Source organism: Typopeltis vanoorti, chromosome 18 (assembly GCF_054136105.1).
Source record: "Typopeltis vanoorti isolate ZY-2024b chromosome 18, IOZ_Tvanoo_1.0, whole genome shotgun sequence".
In the NCBI taxonomy this organism is placed as follows: domain Eukaryota; kingdom Metazoa; phylum Arthropoda; class Arachnida; order Uropygi; family Thelyphonidae; genus Typopeltis; species Typopeltis vanoorti.
Window position 1 is genome coordinate 73,338,709 of NC_143566.1, and position 16,645 is coordinate 73,355,353.

General features: G+C 32.7%; 1 protein-coding gene across 1 annotated transcript in view; it reads right to left on the reverse strand.

Annotated features, from left to right (window-relative positions):
* The window catches only part of LOC150096802 (gamma-aminobutyric acid receptor subunit pi-like), a 28,803-nt gene extending 12,758 nt beyond the window's left edge, over nucleotides 1–16,045 (reverse strand). Inside the window, exons 1-2 of the mRNA XM_090408082.1 lie at nucleotides 15,967–16,045; nucleotides 1,172–1,494 (exon numbers count right to left, since the gene is read on the reverse strand). Coding sequence (XP_090264208.1) covers nucleotides 1,172–1,494; nucleotides 15,967–16,045 — 402 coding nt within the window. The remainder of the gene's footprint in view (nucleotides 1–1,171; nucleotides 1,495–15,966) is intronic.
* Between the last annotated feature and the right edge of the window lie 600 nt (nucleotides 16,046–16,645).

Sequence of the window (16,645 nt, forward strand, 5' to 3'; positions counted from 1 at the left end):
TATGTATACATTGTTCTGCAGCTGGGAGACTTCATTAATGTCAATAGCATTGTTATCCTAATAAATTGTAACTGTTGCAATAATTTCCTTCATAATATTTCATACACAATGATACAAGTTTCGTTAACAAATAAGATCATAAATAATAATTTAGAATGTTTATTAAACATGCTAAATTAAAAAAATAAAATAGAATTTCATCTTAAAATGCATTGATTCAGCGCGCTTTCAGCTTTAAAAGTGGGAGAATGTGAAGAGCTTCACAGAGCTTTTCATGTGGTTATTATTTTAATAAAAAGAAACAGATTTAAATGAAACAGAAACAAATGAAAATCATTCTGTTTATTATAGTTTTGATAAGTTAAAAATCAAACGTGTAGATTTTAATAATGAATTTATTATAATATCTTAATGGTATTTTAATAATGAATTTATTATAATATCTTAAAATTTGAAATACGTGTTGAAAACATTGCAAAATTTAATTGATATTCGATCTCTTTAACTTTACTTGATAATATAAGAATTTCCCATAATTCCAATGCATTGCCTGAATCTTCATGGATATTTATTTTATTTTCTGATGTATGGCATAAATTATTGTATATGTGAATTACAATTTGTCCAGTTTACTCTTCAAAGACTATCTGGTTGAACAAAAATGCAACCAGTAGCCAAATGTGAACAGTGCAAATGACAAAGGAAACAGAAACCGAGAAAGATAATCTGGAGAATTCATTTTTTGTTGCTTAAATGACATTTTGGTTGTTGTGCTATCACTGGGAGAACATCTCCCGGATTCAAGATCACAGGAATTATTTGCAATTTTGTTTACATTTGTTTGGTGAAACACTTTCCCACCTCTCCAAGTAATGGCAGAGGTCTGGAAAAAATAATAAAAGTGTAATATTAATAACAATACCCATCACAATCAAAAATAAACGCATGTCATATCGTAGTCTGTATCTTTATAAGGACTATGATATGATATGATATAATACTCATTTAAAATTTAAACGGAGTATTATTTAAAAAGAATTATATATAATTATTAAAGGTGTATAAATAAAGATATATTTACAAGTTATTACTTAAGACAGTATTGAATCTAATTCTAATATTTTAAGCAAAATTATATATACAATTTTTTTAATTAATTTTAAATAATTACCTGTGGTGTTTTATTCAAACTATAAGCAAGTGAGTATTCCAAAAGAGAAGCAAAAACCATGACAATGCACATAAACAGCCATATATCCATTGCCCTCATATAATTGACCGGTGGGAATCCGCTTTTGGACTGGAATATTAAGGTTGTGACAGAAAGCAAGGAAGTGACTCCTAAGGTGACACGAGCAGGAGCTGAATTAACGTCGATCCAAAAAGTCACCCAAGACATAATAACCACAAGAGAGGATGGAATATACGTGTTTGCAATTGGTCCTGTGATACGTCTTTCAAATATAAACTCGGCAATTAAATAAGTGTAATTTCCTGAAATAATGAAAAATTATTAAAAAAAAACATTTAAAATTAAAAATATTATATTTAATATATTAAAATTATAATTAATGGAAAATTATAATATATATTAATTTTTATATTTAAATATATATTAATTTATATTAATTTTTATATTTAATTTTATATAAACTATAATTTATATTAATTTGAAAATTTGATAGCATTTCAAAATATCACAAAAATATTCTATGATATATTATGTATGCAATGAAACAATATAAATGATCTTGTTCCCTTGTAAATGCATTGCAAACTCACTTCAAATTTGAAAACAAATGATTTTTTAAATTTAAATTTAAATATGTGTGTGTGTGTGTGTGTGTGTGTGTGTGTGTGTGTGTGTGTGTGTGTGTGTGTGTGTGTGTGTGTGTGTGTGTGTGTGTGTGTGTGTGTGTGTGTGTGTGTGTGTGTGTGTGTGTGTGTGTGTGTGTGTGTGTGAAATTCGTCTTTATCCTTGAGAACGAACACAATCAGTAAACTGTATAGCAGAAGATTAAAATATTGCAGAAGAAATAAACGAAATTCTAAACAAAACAATATACTTTAAATCAATCGGGCACAAAGATCGCACCTTTACAGTTAAGATACTTGCATGATGAAAGGTAGAATGTCGTTCATGTTTTATTTCTTGGCAAATCCTCTTAGGTAGTTAGTGTATTTTACCTCCTTCAGAAGTTGACTCGGAAACCGGTCGAAAAATGATTGAATAAAATTCAAAATTGTTATTTTTAAATAAACTTCTTAAATCAAGAATATCCAATTTATTAAATGCTCCTGGAAAAAATATTTAAAGTGTTTATAAAGACGTATTTATAATTATAATGGAAATGGAAAAATTTATGTATATAAGAAAAATAGTAGGTAACTTATGACCGAATCCTACAGAAACACAAAAGAGGAAAACTAATGATTAAAGTTCGAAAAAAAAAAAAAACGTCCATAATGAAATGTAAAAGTAACGTAAAATCATCTCCATGTTTTTACCATTAATCATTTAGCATATACGATATTGTTTCTCACTAAATATGAGATAAGTGAAAAATGACATAAATTTTACTTCATAAAATTTATGTCATTTTACTATTTGGAGCGCCCAGCATTCCTCACTCTGATAATGGTAGGGAATATTCAATTTTTGTCCAGTTTTTGCAAAACAGGTCATGTCACTTGGGTATCAAAAGAACCCTGTACAAAGCAAAGTGCGAATATTTAAATAGACAAACGAACCACACTATAGGTTCGTTGGTCTATTTAAATATTATAAAAATATATATTTGGGAGTAAAAAAGATGAAGATTATTCAAGTAAAGCTTTGAAAGCATTCAAATGAAAAGAATTTTCAAAAACAGAACACCACCTAGAAGAAACGTTGAAAATTTCCATAGTATATGCAAATATAAATCAAAATATAAGAAAAGAAATTGGTGAACGTTTTAACAAAATAAAGTATGTAGTGGGTTTTAAAGAATGTACGCCAACACTTGGTTGTTTTGAGTGCAAACTGCCGGTGCGGATTAGATAAAGAGAGCGATGGCTTTGGCTCAAACAAATTGTATATTTTGTGGCATAGAAAGGAAACTATTGCAATGAACGAGAATGGGTCAAAAATGGTTTAAGTGTCCGAAAAAAAAAATTAAAATGTCCGGCTATCGACACCAAACAACATCTTCTATGTGTTTGCAGCAATGATCTCGTGATTCGAGAAATGGCTGGGGGAAAGGGGGGAGGGCAGAAAATGTTGTATAACCCATGACTAGTATCAACCTATAAGAAGTATTTTTTCTAACTGTTTAGCACTATGGAAGCAAACATCAGAATCAAGAATGTACGAAAGAAGAGAAAGATTACAAGAAGAAAAAAGTAAGAAAAGTCAGTAGATGAAAGAATGCAAGAAAGAAAAAGAGAAACAACATTACAAGCATAAATGCTATAGAAAGAGAAAGAGAAAGATAGCAAGAATCAGGAATGTACGAAAAAAAGAAAGAATGCAAGAAACAAGAAAGTAAGAATAATACAAGAAGAACCCTGGTTTTCTCTTTCAGTCGTTTCCGACCGTAGGTGACTTTGTAGGTATTGCTCACAAAGTATTCGTGGTAAGATTTTTACAGGGTAGTTCACCAATGCTTTCCCCCCCCCCTCCAATTTTATGCAGGCTCGGGACTGGCATATGGCTGGGACGTATTCATGAGTGTAATCCATGTGTGTTCACGGTGGCGGTTTGCCTGTTCTGGGGGATGAAAAACCCCAGTTTCCGGGTGAAAAAACTCCTACCTCCGTGTGAGACAGGCTAACTCACGTCTTGGATGGGAATCGAACCCAGGACTTTTCGACCAAAGTGCTTTATGTATACTGAGTTACGGAGACTCTACAAAAAGAAAGAACTTAATAAATCAAGAATGTAGGAATGAAAGAATGCAAAATAAAAAGTAATAAATGAGAAGTAACACGTGAGAATCTAAGAGAGAGAGAGAGAGAGAGAAAGAATACAAGAAACATAAAGAACATAATAAGTAAAACGTCAAAAGAAATGAATCAAGAAAGGGAAAAAGCCCAAGTGAGAGAACGAAAGTATGAAATGAAATTAATTCAGGAATATAAGAACACCGAAAGTAAGAAAGAGAAATAACGTAAGAAGCAAGATTTTAAGAAACGTAATGGAACAGGAGCAGAAAAAAAGTAAGAATGAAAAAAAAAAAAGAGAAAGCATCCTATAAAAGAATGAAGAATAATGTAAGAGAGTTAAAGAGTAAGAAAGAGAAAGAAAGAAAGAACGCTATAACCGAAGAACTTTGAGTTGTATCGCTCAAATACAAACCTATCGTGAGAGCTTTCATTTTAAAATGTTCTTCTCAAATTCATTCTGAAGTGAGGAATTGTTGTTTATCAACAATCAATTGTTGATTAACAACAATTGTCGTTCATTAACAACGGATTCAACAATCCACAATAATTGTTGTTGTTAAATTGTCGTGAGTGGAAATACATTTCTAAAAAAATGTATTTCCACTCCTAAAGGCTTTTCTCAATGGCATTCGTATAGATTCTCTAAACAATATAGTTTTTTTTTTTCTTTTTTTGAAAATTATTTGTTTATGGTTCTGGAGTAAACGTACAAAACATTCGCTTTCTATGAATCACTAATTTTATATGCCAGAGTGTGCATTGCTTATCAACACATCTTCACTTCTTTATCTATACGTTTATTTAGTAGAAAATAATTATATAATTATAGCAGAACTTGATAACGATAACTGATCAACACTTAGAATTCAGATTAATTTGATAATTTTATTTGCATTTACCTGACGGCCATACTTTTGTAATTGTATGGCTTCTAGGAAGAATTATAGAAAACTGCAGAGAGTGGACATTCTTCGCGATAGTGATGTTTCCGAATTTGGATTCAGGACCGGGTGCTTCCCCCATCCAGTGCAATCGAGCCCTCGTATCGTCATTCATCACTGCAATATACAGAACAGAGAGAATGGTCAAAATATAATACGCTTTTTAACACTTGAGGTATCAATTCCATTCTTATTTCTAAATTCACCCATGGTTTAATATGATTTTAATTTAAAATATTATTTTATTTATTTATCGAAATTTTAAAACCTATTTATAATACTAATGATATCAGTGTACACGACAAGAGCATTCACTTACGCAAATTCAAATTAAATTCACACACTTGTGTATCGAATGGATAGGTGTTAAAATCCATTGGACATCCTACGTAAAAGGAATACCTGAAAGACAAGATTATTTTAGTAGTATTATACACAAATAATAATAGAACTAAGTCAATTATAACTTGGGAAGGATTCTACATTGAGCGAATAAGGCAATGTACTATCATATGTATCAAAAGCACCACATCAAACCGATAAGCACTATTAAATGCACACTTCAAAGATATACAACAGCGGTACGTTACTGCAGACATTATTACAAGTAATTAAACAATGGTTTAATTTATCTTAGCAATGAATTAATCGATTGTTGAGAAAACAGCTAGAATTTCAACAATAGCTTAATTCACAATTTAGTTTGCATATTGTACAAATGTGTCAATTTTATTATAAAATAAAAGTAGAGTGCAATATATATATATATATATATATATAGAAAAAGGAAATAAACACTAGAAAATTTTCCAAAAATCTTTTCCTAATCTTTTTTTTTTATTAATTATGTTGTGTCTTCTATTTCACTACTACTTGTCATGTATTGGCGATCACTGCAGATGCTCAGTCATAGGTCGTATCCGATGCGTAGTGTCTATTCGTAAATCGTCTACTCAATCTCTCTCCCCAAAGATTAAATCAGTGTGTATTCGTAAATCGTCTATTCAAACGCTCCCCCCCCCCAAATATTAAATCTTGAGTGCTCGGGCCCCCTCCAAGATTAAATCCTAAGTGCACCACTGCTTCTGGATATCTCCATTAAGTCAAACTAGCGTCCTAACAATTTCATTTTCAATCTCGGAAACAAGAAAATCTTTCCAAAATTCGGCTTAGTCCACTTTCCCAGATACTTCAGCAAAAAAGTATCCCGAAGCGCTATTTCCCATTCCTAGCAGCAAGTATCTTTAACTCGGTTAACTGTGAGCTCAGAAATGAGAAAGAGCTAGCAACCTTTTTAATATTCCATTAGGTAATTGCGTTATTTTTCCAGGATAATTGTGAGTGTCCCCAGCAAGATACAAATTCCGTAAAGCATTTGTGTGTATCTTTGTATATCCTGCAAAAATTTATGAACTTCATTATTTGTATGCATTCTATACAAGGTGTACTTCATTTGTCTATAACTGCTTGGATATGAGTTTTAGATGATGATTCTAATTGATGCTCAGAAACGGGTAAGTGTAGACGCTCTGAATACTTTTGCAACTGCAGTCACTTCTTCGGGGGGGGGGGGGCAGAAAGTGGTATGGTATTAAAATATCAGGATTATTTCTCTACCTTTCTGTTCAAATAGGATAAATTTAGTTGTCTGAATGTTCATTTGATTTTGTTTTCATGAATCATATATTCAGGTTTAATAAATAAGATTCCCCTTTACGCTGTAAGGTTGACCTGTCGCTTGATCAGAAACCTATTGCTGTTCCATCAGCCTATCAGATTAGGTTCCGTTTCAATTCCATTGAATAGAGGTCGTTTATTTAGATCGAAAATAAGATAGTCCTAGAACTGAACTTTGAGGAAGAACAATTTTGATAAGTCGGGATTCATTCAATGTGGCTTTTATTTGGACTACTTATCACTTGTTTTCAAATTAGGTTTGAAAACAAGTGATAACTCCCCTGTAATTCCGATGGTGTGCAGATTATTTTTATGAAAGTAGCTGCTGTTTTTTCTTACTATTGTTAATGCTCTTACATATGATTCAGAAAATTTTATGCACCCCAGTTTAGTGTTACGCTTTTAATGGAATCGTAATGATTTTTACTGAAGAAGTTTACTGAATTTAGAAAATTTATTATTTTCTATTCAAGGATTTTTGGGAGAATTGGCAGAATATTCTGTAATGTGTGTATTTGTTGATATCGCCTTTTTTATGCATCCGTATAACTGTTGCTTTTTAGTTAGTTATGAATTCATCAGCTGAGTATTGGTTTAGGATATGAAAAATAAATCTTCAGTAGTATTTGGTAAATTTTTTTATATTTCTTACAGTAGCTCCATCATATCCACCAATAGTTACAGTTCATGTCGCGAAATGTTTTACAGGAACATGGAGTTTACATCACCTTTACAGCTTGCTGTCAAGGTTAATTTTATTAATTACTTTGCAGACAAACTGATTACCGTTTGCTTCGTGGAAATGTTTCGCAACAGAGATACCATGGGAGAACATTGTAATAAATCATTTTTAATAAAAACTTTACCTTTGCAAATCTTGTTCATTTCTTAACATTAGCAAAGTTGTGTCTCGTGAGCCTCAAGGGCCTGTAAATACCACAGATGAATATTATTGCCATTTCAGTCAGGATGTCAAAGTCACGCTTCTTTCTATATTCCGACGAATTATTTCGATGATTGTGGAAAATACCGACTGCATTCTAACTTACCCTTGCAGTCATAAAAACACACAATTACTATATATAAACTCTTGAAAAATCACGTTTTCCTTGAGTGTATTTTAAGCCTATATTCATTGTTTTATCAAAATTATATTTAAACAATGGCATTATCACACAAAATGTAAACCATTATTTTCAACAATTGCAACTTGAAATTATTCCGCAGTTTACAACAATCAAGCGAGATATATCCAACAGATATGCAGATATTCTATCCAAATTCGCAGCAATTGCATTATTTGTATTCAATTTGCAACAATTGCAAATTGAATACAAAAGTTTCAATTGTTGAAATGAATGGTTTATCTATTGTGTAATAATGCTTCATGAATCTCGGTTGCCGATTATTGTAGAAACTTACATGTAATAATTAACCGGTTAATGACTAATCAGGTGTGGCGAAGTAACGTGGATACTCTATTAAAACTTTTTTCTCTCCCTCACAGTGATTCAATAATTACTTAGCACTTATTAATATTAGTTTAGTAGAGGGGCTCATCAGGTTACGCCAAAGCTGTTTAGCCGAATCTTCTGCAATACGTTTTAGGAGAAATTTCTATATTTTTAATTTAATAAATATTAAATGTATTTCGAATCCCATAGTGTAACTTACCTGGTCGCCAACCAGAGGAAAACACTTCTGTGAACTCTAAGCAAAAAATTAGGCAATGATGCTTCAAAAGTGCTTATTTTTTTGGAGTTCTCAAACATTATATCCGGTGTCCATAGATACTTTACGGCCTCTTGTGGTAATAAGGAGCTGTTCACGTTTTCCAAATGTAATCGGTGGTCGTTCCAGTATGCCAGTAAATACAGGTGCAGTCGAAATTCCTGTAAAAAATCCAAAATGCTTTGTAGCAACTGTTGTCATTAAATCAAATATTAAACTGCATGAATATGATATTTTAATGACACTTGGGACATAAAGAGTGTATAATATAAACACGTATTCACAAGAAAGATATTTAATTAACCAAATATTTCGGTCTGAAAATTGCAGACCATCTTCAGTGGCACTACAAGAACAGTTTAAAAATACAAGGTGGAATTAAATAGAACAAGCCGTGTGGTGTTATATCACTGAGTATTAAAGGGAAATATTTTTAAGTAGAGACATGATTGAATTGAAGATATTAATTAATAATTTCAAAAATGTTTAAATAACATCAAAATAATGTGAATTAATGAGTTATCCTGATTAGACTTTCCCAGATTTTTGATACAGGTATACAGTCATTCCGAAGATTAGGACGATGGAGTAAGGCCTCTACGCTTTCTTTGAATAAACGTTCAAATTTATAGCGGGATCTATGTAAGAGGCGAGTTTTTGATCAAAGGATGTTTGTGGTTAGTTTCTATCCCGTGCTGGGACAATCCAGATTTTTCGGGTTTGTTGTGATGAATGGAGGATTGATGTTCTTGAATTCTTTTTTCTAATGAGCGTCCAATTTGTCCAAAATAGGAGAGATCACAGTTGCAGGGAATTTGATAAACTCCAGGATGAGACGTAGTTGAACGTTTGTCTTTAGAAGAAGGAAAATGGGAAGATAATTTGATTTCTTAATAGGTGAATACGTAGCTGTTAACTCATATTTCTTCAGAATTTTTGAAATAGGTTCTGAAATCGCGGAGGATGTATAGAATTGGAACTCGACGTATTGAATCTTTGTTGTTTAGAGGCGGATTATAAGAATCGAGAAGATGTTGAGTACTCTTTTCGGAAAAGCCATTGAGTTTCATGTACTGTTGGATAGTAGAAAGTTCTTTCTGTAGAAAATTAGAAGTAGAACAATTAGTTTTGGCTCTTCAGATTAGACATTTTATGATTCCTGTTTTTTGCGAAGGATAATGGGCAGATTCTTTAAGAATATAACGACCTGTGAACGTTGGCTTCCTGTAAAATTATATACAAATGTACCTCTCAAGGAGACTTTAAAATTACTGGCTGACATCTTTCCAGAAGACATTATAAAACTATTCGATTTCGTATACACTCTGGATATTTCTTATGTCAAAACAAATTTTATAGCCAAGTAGAAGGAACGGCCATGGGAAGTCCTCTCTCTCTCTCTCCTGCTTTAGCCAACTTTTATTTAGAACATCTAGAAAAAGTCCTCTTCTCATCTACATTCCCTCAACCATCCTTTTGGGTAAGACATATAGACGATATCTTTACAGTGTGGCCTCACAAGTTCGAACAATTCTTTACATCATCGTATAACGTTTACTATGGAAATGGAAAAAAAACAACCAGTTATAATTTTTAGACGTTCTCCTCATCCGATCACCTTCAAATACTCGTACAACTACAGTTTACAGGAAACCAATGTTCACAGGTCGTTATATTCTTAAAGAATCTGCCCATCATCCTTTTCAAAAAACAGGAATCATAAAATGTCTAATCAGAAGAGCCAAAACTAATTGTTCTACTTCTAATTTTCTACAGAAAGAACTTTCTACTATCCAACAGCACATGAAACTCGATGGCTTTTCCGAAAAGAGTACTCAACATCTTCTCGATTCTTATAATCCGCCTCTAAATAACAACGATTCAATACGTCGAGTTCCAATTCTATACATCCTCCGCGATTTCAGAACCTATTTCAAAAATTCTGAAGAAATATGAGTTAACAGCTACGTATTCACCTATTAACAAATTATCTTCCCATTTTCCTTCTCCTAAAGACAAACGCTCAACTATGTCTCTTCCTGGAGTTTACCAAATTCCCTGCAACTGTGATCTCTCCTTGGACAAACTGGACGATCTTTAGAAAAAAGAATCCAAGAACATCAATCCTCCATTCATCACAACGAACCTGAAAAAACCTGGATTGGCCCAGCACGGGATAGAAACTAACCACAACATCCTTTGGTCAAAAACTCGCCTCTTACATAGATCCCGCTACAAATTTGAACGTCTATTCAAAGAAAGCGTAGAGGCCTTACTCTATCGTCCTAACCTTAATCGCAATGACTGTATATCTGTATCAAAAATCTGAGAAAGTTTAATCAGGATAACTCATTAATTTACATTATTTTGATGTTATTTAAAAATTTTTGAAATTATTAATTAATATCTTCAATTCAATCATGTCTCTGCTTAAAAAGATTTCCCTTTAATACTTAGTGATATAACACCACACGGCTTGTTCTATTTATAAATGATCTATTGTTAGTATTCCACCTAGTATTTTTTTAAACTGTTCTTGTTGTGCCACTGAAGATGGTCTGCAATTTTCCGACCGAAATATTTGGTTAATTAAATATCTTTCTTGTGAATACGTGTTTATATTATACAATCTACATGAATATATTTTCATACCATTTTTAGTTCATCAATCTCGTCGATATCCATCACTTGAAAATTTATATAGACGTCAGTAGCACGATCTAAGAAAAACAATGTTTAGAAAATTTCTAAAACTATTGTATTAATAGTTGCCATAAATCTTACCAGCATGATAAGATTTATGGCAAGAATAACAGTTAAATGAGTGTGAATTAAGAAGACAATAATAAATTCGTTTAATCTCATACAAATTTATTATTAAATAAATATATTATTTATATTAATTTTAATCATTAACTAATGTTTCAGTTAGGCTCAATATTTAAATAGTTTATTTATTAAAAATAAAAAAGAAATAATTAATATTAATTTATATTTAAGTTATAAGACAAATATAAAGATTTAGCATAATCTTACACGTTTTTCAGGTCGCGCATCTTTCATTAAGTAAAAGTTAATAATAATAATAATAATAATAATAATAATAATAATAATAATAATAATAATAATAATAACAACAACAACAACAACAACAACAACAACAGCGAAAGGTTGGATCGTCTCACCATCTTTTCTAGGCGAAGCAAATTTATTGTAACCCTTTGGAATAACATCTTTCTTCCAATTTATACTGTCGCAACTGTGAAAGAAAAAAAAAACAGATCTTCAAATTTTTGTGTAATTTCAATGAACTAGAATATTTATATCTACGTACTGAAACAATCGTACTGTATTACCTTTATTATTACCTGAAATGATCAAGGCAACATTTGATTTGTTTGAAAACAACAATAACAATAACAGTCAGTCAATTATAAAAACAACAATTAAGTGAATGAATGTAGACAAGAATTAAAAAGTGCATTTCGTAATTGTTGTGCATAATATCACTACTACTACAAGAATTAGACATTGAACAGCTTTTAGGATGTGCGTAACAAGATAAGTTTTTAATTCATCCATTTTTTATCTTTATGCATGTTACTCCCCAATTGATCTAGATAGATATGACTAAAATAAACTGTTTGAGTTTATTTTAAGAGGGGAGGAGCATTTTTATATCATACAAATTGGTAACTTAAATCAATAAGTTGAGTCAAAATAAAACTTGATATTTAGGATTGCTGCTAAAATTTGTTGAGTGAAAGCAACAAAAAATTTCCTCAAAAGGACCTTTCTTAATAATGGTTTTACTTCAAAAACCATTGAGAAATTTTCTTTTCGCCGTCGTCAACTAACTAATGAAGATTCGACTACCCCCAGAGCTTACATGTTTCCTTTCATTAGTTCCCTCTCCTCCCAAACTGGTTAAAAGTTTAAAAAAGTTCAACATCAAAACATGTTTCTCTACATTTCCTAAACTCCGATCTATCCTTAGTCAACCCAAAGGAAAACATCACCAACTTCAGTTCCCAGGAGTAAACAAGATTATTTGTAATTGTGGAAAACCATACTATCGACAGACTGATAAATCTATCCTTCTCCGTGTTGAAGAGCACAAAAGAGATATATCTTATAACAGACAGCGCTCTCGCTAGCCACGTCTTGTTCTCTGTAAACTCTGATGAAGGCCGCCAACATCAAATAGACAGGTCTCAAACTTCTAATATTCACAAATGTTATGATGAACTTGAAAGACATATCCTGGAGTCAAAAGAAATCACCGTCGATTCAACCCACATGAATAGCTGCCTTAGCTACAGTTTACCTGATTCGCACAGCTCTGCTGTCCAGTGCTGGCGTTCTCGTTATCACACGCATGCATAAACATACAGTTGGAACTGTAGCGCAGACTCCATTTAAACTGTACTACAGTTTCTAGTAGATCTGTTGTTGTTATTATGTAATGTTTCTGTCGGATTATTTTGTATAATTCTTTGAACTTTGACACCTGAAGAAGTTGGTTTACCAACGAAACTAGTAGTGTCCGCCATTAAACCTTATTCTTTATTATTCTCGGTGTTTTAGTCATTTAAATTAAATTAATATATATTTTTTAATTAATTTATTATTTTTTAATGTCAAATTTTGGACAATTTTAATGTCAAAAGCATACTTCAAGTGTTCATTTGGTTTTTTTCTTTTGGATCCTGTTGACCCTAGATCAAATCCACAAGTCTGATTTTTATATACGTGGGCTGTTCGATAAGTAATAAGACTAATTTTACTGTGGGGAAACCACTCATCACAATATTAATTTCTGTGGATTAAAGAAATGTTGCTGTCTGTATTAACAAAAGAGGTTGATAGATGGCGTATACGGGCTGATGTGCCAGAGTGTCATGTGACTAAACGCAAGCTTGTTTCGGCGCTCCTTCGAGGTGCGACCAGTCTTCGAAATGGAAGCGTACTTGGAACAGCGTTATGCGATTAAATTTTATGTGCGTTTGCAAAAATCGACACTTTTAACATGATACGCGAAGCTTTCCACGATGAAGCAATGTCGAGGGAAGACCTTCAACATCCATCACAGAGACAATGTTCAACACAGCAGCGATTATCATCAAGCACGTCAAAACGAAGCGTCCATTGCTGAAGAATGGCTTCTTATTGCACCACGATAATGCAAGGCCACATATTGCTGGTTGTGTAGTGGACGTTTTGCAGAAGATCAACACAGATATCCTCCACACCATCCATACAGTCCTGATCTCGCACCGTGCTCTTTCTGGTTGTTTCCTCCTAAGAACGTAATTAAGGAATTAATGTACAGTACTTACAGCAAATTCTTCGGAGAGACATTTGAGTATGGAATATGTCCACTTAGAACTGCGATGCAGTTCTCAACGTCGTACCAGCTTAGTATCAAGCGATTGAGGAGTTCTTGAGGAAAACTGGCCCACTCCTCTTTCAGCTTCTTTGTTTTTCTGGAGGGAAATTTCGTGCGTATTCCTGTTGCATCTTAAACGTTCTATGGGGTGGAACGTGCTGGCTTCTAGATTCGATTAATATTCTCGGTCTCCAGAAGTATGTCCATCGCCCATGTACGATGTACTGTGGCACTGTCGTTCAGAAAAATGAATTCTTCGCCTACGGCAACACTCAACAGTCGAACATGACATTGATTTCGTTGCAATATTGTTCACTAAAGTTCCCTTTTCCAGCACTTGTAGTTTTATCTGAGCCCATTAAGCACAATGCCACCCCACACCGTGATCCCTACACCACCATTATCTATCCTGTTCAAGAACATTCTCGCGACGGTAAGCAGTACCATTTTCATGGTAGATCAAGTGTCGTCTAGAATCAGAGGAAAGACTAAAACCACTCTCATTTGTAAAGTGTAAATTAGCCAATTGGTGTCTTGTCCAATTTTTATGGATACAACACTACTGAAAACGGATGTGAAAACGTCAATTATCACATCCGGTCATCTTGAGCGCAAGGAATGTTTCACTTCACACGAATACAAATGACATGAGTCTAAACAAAACCGAAGTGAGAAGTGGAGGGGATGGAATGGAAGATAACATATGAATATTTTCTCAATCTGCATCAACATGCTGTTTGATGAGTTACACTCACCCATGTTCAAATTTGCCACACACGATTTTCAGCATCCGCAATCCTTGCACGATTGGACATGAAAATGTAAGTGTTTTATATAATCTTTCTTGTCCTATTCTTTCCTTGATTAAAATCAACATATCTAATTTCAAAGCCAGAGGGATGCAGCCTTCAGTGATCACATCATTTTACCACTTTAGCTATCAAAATATTTTCTTTGGAAACTAAAATCGATTTAAAAAACAATCACATTAAACACGTTGAACTTAACGTTCGACGCTTTACGAACCTTTATATAAATTATTATTTTTTTCTTTTTTAAGCATTCATGTATATATATTACTCTCCCATTTCGAATTGTTACCTAGCAACTACTCCTGATTCCAGAGCATTCTTTTTAAAGACGGATACATTAAATAAAAGAGGATTAATTAGATAATATTTTTGTTTTAATTTTTAAACAATTTTGTTCATGAATGAATCAATTTACTCAAGCCCAATTAGGTGTTAATATCCCACTGCATGTACAAATGACACACAAATTCTTATGGATTCACTCTATCGTCTGCAAAATACAGTTGAAAATTAGTGTAAACACTACTTGAAACACTTAAAACAGGTGGCAGCTATCTCGATAAAAAATAATTTGTTTGAAAAGACAAATAAATCAGAAAGTGCACACCTTGATTATAACATGACATTGAAAAAAAAGTAGGAATTAAACAAACTGCAAACAACATGTTATTAATTTTAAACACTATGAAATTGTAATAATTCTGTGCATAAGCCTACTAATAATGGTCGTCGTAATTAATAGGATACTACGAAAAACCGAAAAAAGAAACTTCTTGTATCTAAAGCATAATTTCTCAAAGTTTGTTCCACTTGGAGAAACTACATGAGCAGCAGTGGGGGAAACTAGAAAATTTGATTACTATTTTTAAACCATAGTTTGTAAAATTTTAGATGCAGTATAGAGTATGATAGATTAAAATCCTCTTAATTAAAAGTTTAATTTTAATATAATAATATGCATACACTTTTGTCACTCTCTGCGTGTGTTAGTAGTGCAGCCACAGTATTCCGAGAAACTCCTATCGTAATTTTCCTTCGACTTATTTTGCGACTGAAAAATATTATGATTGTATATGTTATAGTAACTACTCCCAAATTTGGCACTTTAGTGACGGTATATATGAACGCTCATGAACCTCTATCTACCTAGTAAAGGATGGGCTATGGATACTATTGGACCACTGATTTATTTGCTTTTTCCAAATGGGTCGCGGCAAGAAAAGTTTGAGAAATCCTTAGTTACCTAGCTACTCTATCTTTTAAGATAGGTAGCCACGTAACTATCATTTTTATCAAAATACAAAACTATCCAGCCTTTAGTTTATTTTTATTTTGCTGGTTTTACATGGAATGGCTCTAAGTTATTAACTCTCAGTATGAGCCAAATGATTGCTCTTATTTCAAATCATTTATATGCTTTTTGAAAAATAAAGGTAAACACGTTATTGAAATCAATGAAGGCATATATTTCCTTAAGCATGATACTTACCTGCTTCTTTTAAAGACAGATATACAAACACAGACTGCAAGGAGCACTGGGGACATCTTATAGAAGCTAGAGCTACCATGCTGGTCAAAAGAAAAATGAACTATAGCACTAACAACTGTAGCATGTTCCTTTTCGATGTATCTCCATTGCTATGCCAACGTAGCTTCTCGCTTGGAATTTCGAGTCCTGTTGAAGTGGTTGCAAAATACAACACGCGAATGTCACGTCGAGGGACGGATTCATTATAAATTGCAAACTTGGTTATGGATATCACGCGTTCTTTTTCAACCCTTTTTATCTGTTCTTGAAAACGTATTGAGTAATAAAAACTGAGTGGTTTGCTTTCATTTCTCATCCATTTATTCCACTGAAGTATTGTGCTATGTTGACTTGCTGTCTTACTGATTGATTACAGAAGGAGATATTTCTCTCTAACGGGAGTAATAGTATATATTACAGGGAGATGAACAGTTTATTACTCGATATTTCAGTGTATTATAAATCACTCTGCTGGATTTGCGTTTCCTTTTCACAATTTAAAACATCCCGTGCTATCAGTCTTTTAATCATTAACCCCGATATCCTGTTACGGAAAGATAACTTTGTATTTTGTAAACTTTCACTTGGTGCATTTAATCCTACGAATCTTGTAGAATCAGTGCGTACATTCTGGTTTCAG